Below are 2,282 nucleotides of genomic sequence, written 5' to 3' on the forward strand. Positions count from 1 at the left end.
TTATATGGTTTCATTCTTGATCTGGTGCCCACAAGGAACCCAGCCCATTACTTATCCATAATCTAATACCCAGGAAGCTAGGAGCCAAAAACCTAGTGCTGCCACCTATATAATTCAGTAATTCACCCCCTAAAAAACAAATCTGATATACCGCAGCCTCTCTCCTCTCATTTCCATCCGCTTCTCAATTCACCATATCATACATCCATGTACGCACCAATTGATATCATTCGCCCCATACTTTTGAAGTTGACGGTAGAAGCTCTCATCCGATGCCAATGTGTATGCAAAGAATGGCGTTCCATAATACAAGACCCCCATTTCAACCCCGGACAAAGGCGACGGCTGGCGGCGGCGTCCGGCTACAGCTTAGACGTTACATCCATAACCAACACTAGTCTCCCCATTAAAACCTTATTACAGGTCCCTGAGAATGCCTCCTTACACCATCGGTGGACTGGTGTTTGGTGCTCTTGCAACGGGCTTGTGCTTTTCTCCGTGGAAAAAAATATTTTTTTGTGGAATCCCTACACTCGCTGCTGCACAAAAGTGCTTGAGCTTCCACGTTTGAGCACAGCGTTCTCTGACTATGTTGTCTCGGGGTTATGTTACGTCTCGTCCACCGGAGATTACAAGGTTGTTCTGTTATTATGCCTTCACTTTGATAGCAATCTTATGGTTGCCAGCCTCAAGAACAAAGAGTGGCGAAAAGTGTCATTTCCTTACCAGGTAAACTACCCTAGAATCGGCATTAACTTTCAGAACACACTTCATTGGAGAACAAATGGTTGTTTGAGGAGACCTGCAACCATCATTTATTTTAAGGCGGAGAGCAATGAATTTAAAGAACTGCCCACCCCAGAATCACACACAGACCTCAAAAGATCATCATTTATTCTTGGCTTGGGAATCATTGACTGCATGGTTTGCGGGGAGAAAGAAGCTGATGAAGAGAAACTACAAGTGTGGGTCATGAAGGAATATGGAGTGAAGGAATCTTGGGTCAGTCAATTTGTCATCTCTGCCCCTGCCCCTGCCACTGAATTATTCCGTTTTAGTCCTATCACCACATTATACTCTTCCAACTGCAATACCAAAGTGTTGATATGCCGTTGTTACAAAGGTTCTTGGTAAATATTAGTTTTTGATGTGAAAAATAACAAACTGCAGGACAATTATTTTTCAGGAGACTCAGAATATTATGCTACTGCTGCGATACTCTCCCCGATACTCTCCTATGTTGAGAGTATTGTTTCGCCACATGAATTTATTTGGAGAGATGATCAACACAAACCCTCAGAGTGATATTGTGTTGAGGTTTATTTTGAAAATGTTTAACATTTGATAAATTCATATTTTTTTTATTTTAAAGTTTATTTATATGAATGATATATATATATATTTTGAGCTTGAACATTATTTCATGTACTGCTACGTCAGTTTTTCATACAATTTTTTCATAATGAACTCTTTAATTACTTTTTGTAGGGTATTACACTTTCTCTCAGGAGACTATGTAATTTTTGTCTCTAATTAATATTAAGGTGCAATAATACTTCCTTGGCATTGTTTTGGTTCGAAAATTCACACATTGTGTATTGATGACAATGTAAGGTTTACGTTTCAATTCAAATTAACTTCATTCACAAGAATAAGGGCTAAATATGATAAATGGATGACTAATTATATGATACTATTGAAACTGTAATTTGACAACCTAGGAGGAGAGTAATAATTAATCAGATATCATATTTGCAGCAAGCAAATTGAGTGGGTATACTAGTAATCCTAGTATGGATAAAATGCTTGAAGAAAATCCTGAATTATGGTTTGGTATCTTCAAGTAAGTTTTCTGTTTTAGAAGGGTATTTGGATGCAAGTTGGATTTCCAACAAAGAAGATTATTCTTCAACAAATGGTTGGGTAGTTTTGTTAGGAGGTTGTGCAATCAGCAGGGCTTCTAAGAAGCAAATTAAACTTGTATAATTGATTCAACAAATGGTTGGGTAGTTTTGCCCACCCCAGAATAGGGGTGTAAATGAGCCAAGCGGTACGCGAGCTGCTCGTGAGTCGCTCGGTCAAAGCTCGGCTCGAGCTCGGTCAAATTCGAGCTCGAGCCGCTCGTTTAATAATCGAGCCGAGCTCGAGCTCTAATGTCTTAGGCTCGTGGCTCGTCAAGCCGCTCGCGAGCCATACATATATATATATATATATAATATATATATATATATATATATATATATATATATATATATATATATATATATATATATATATATATA

At 38.4% G+C, this 2,282-nt stretch overlaps 1 protein-coding gene across 1 annotated transcript; it reads left to right on the forward strand.

Moving 5' to 3' along the window:
• Window positions 1–207: 207 nt before the first annotated feature.
• On the forward strand, window positions 208–1,305 carry LOC116003856 (F-box protein CPR1-like). Its single transcript, XM_031243799.1, has 2 exons — window positions 208–1,002; window positions 1,171–1,305. The coding sequence occupies exons 1-2, from the start codon at window positions 208–210 to the stop codon at window positions 1,303–1,305; spliced, it is 930 nt and encodes a 309-aa protein (XP_031099659.1).
• Window positions 1,306–2,282: the final 977 nt, after the last annotated feature.

Source organism: Ipomoea triloba, chromosome 14 (assembly GCF_003576645.1).
Source record: "Ipomoea triloba cultivar NCNSP0323 chromosome 14, ASM357664v1".
In the NCBI taxonomy this organism is placed as follows: domain Eukaryota; kingdom Viridiplantae; phylum Streptophyta; class Magnoliopsida; order Solanales; family Convolvulaceae; genus Ipomoea; species Ipomoea triloba.

Coding starts and splice junctions, on each gene's coding strand:
- LOC116003856 (XM_031243799.1), top strand. CDS start 208: ATGTACGCACCAATTGATATCATTCGCCCCATACTTTTGAAGTTGACG. Junction 1,003..1,170: donor ATGGAGTGAAGGAATCTTGG/GTCAGTCAATTT, acceptor AACAAACTGCAG/GACAATTATTTTTCAGGAGA.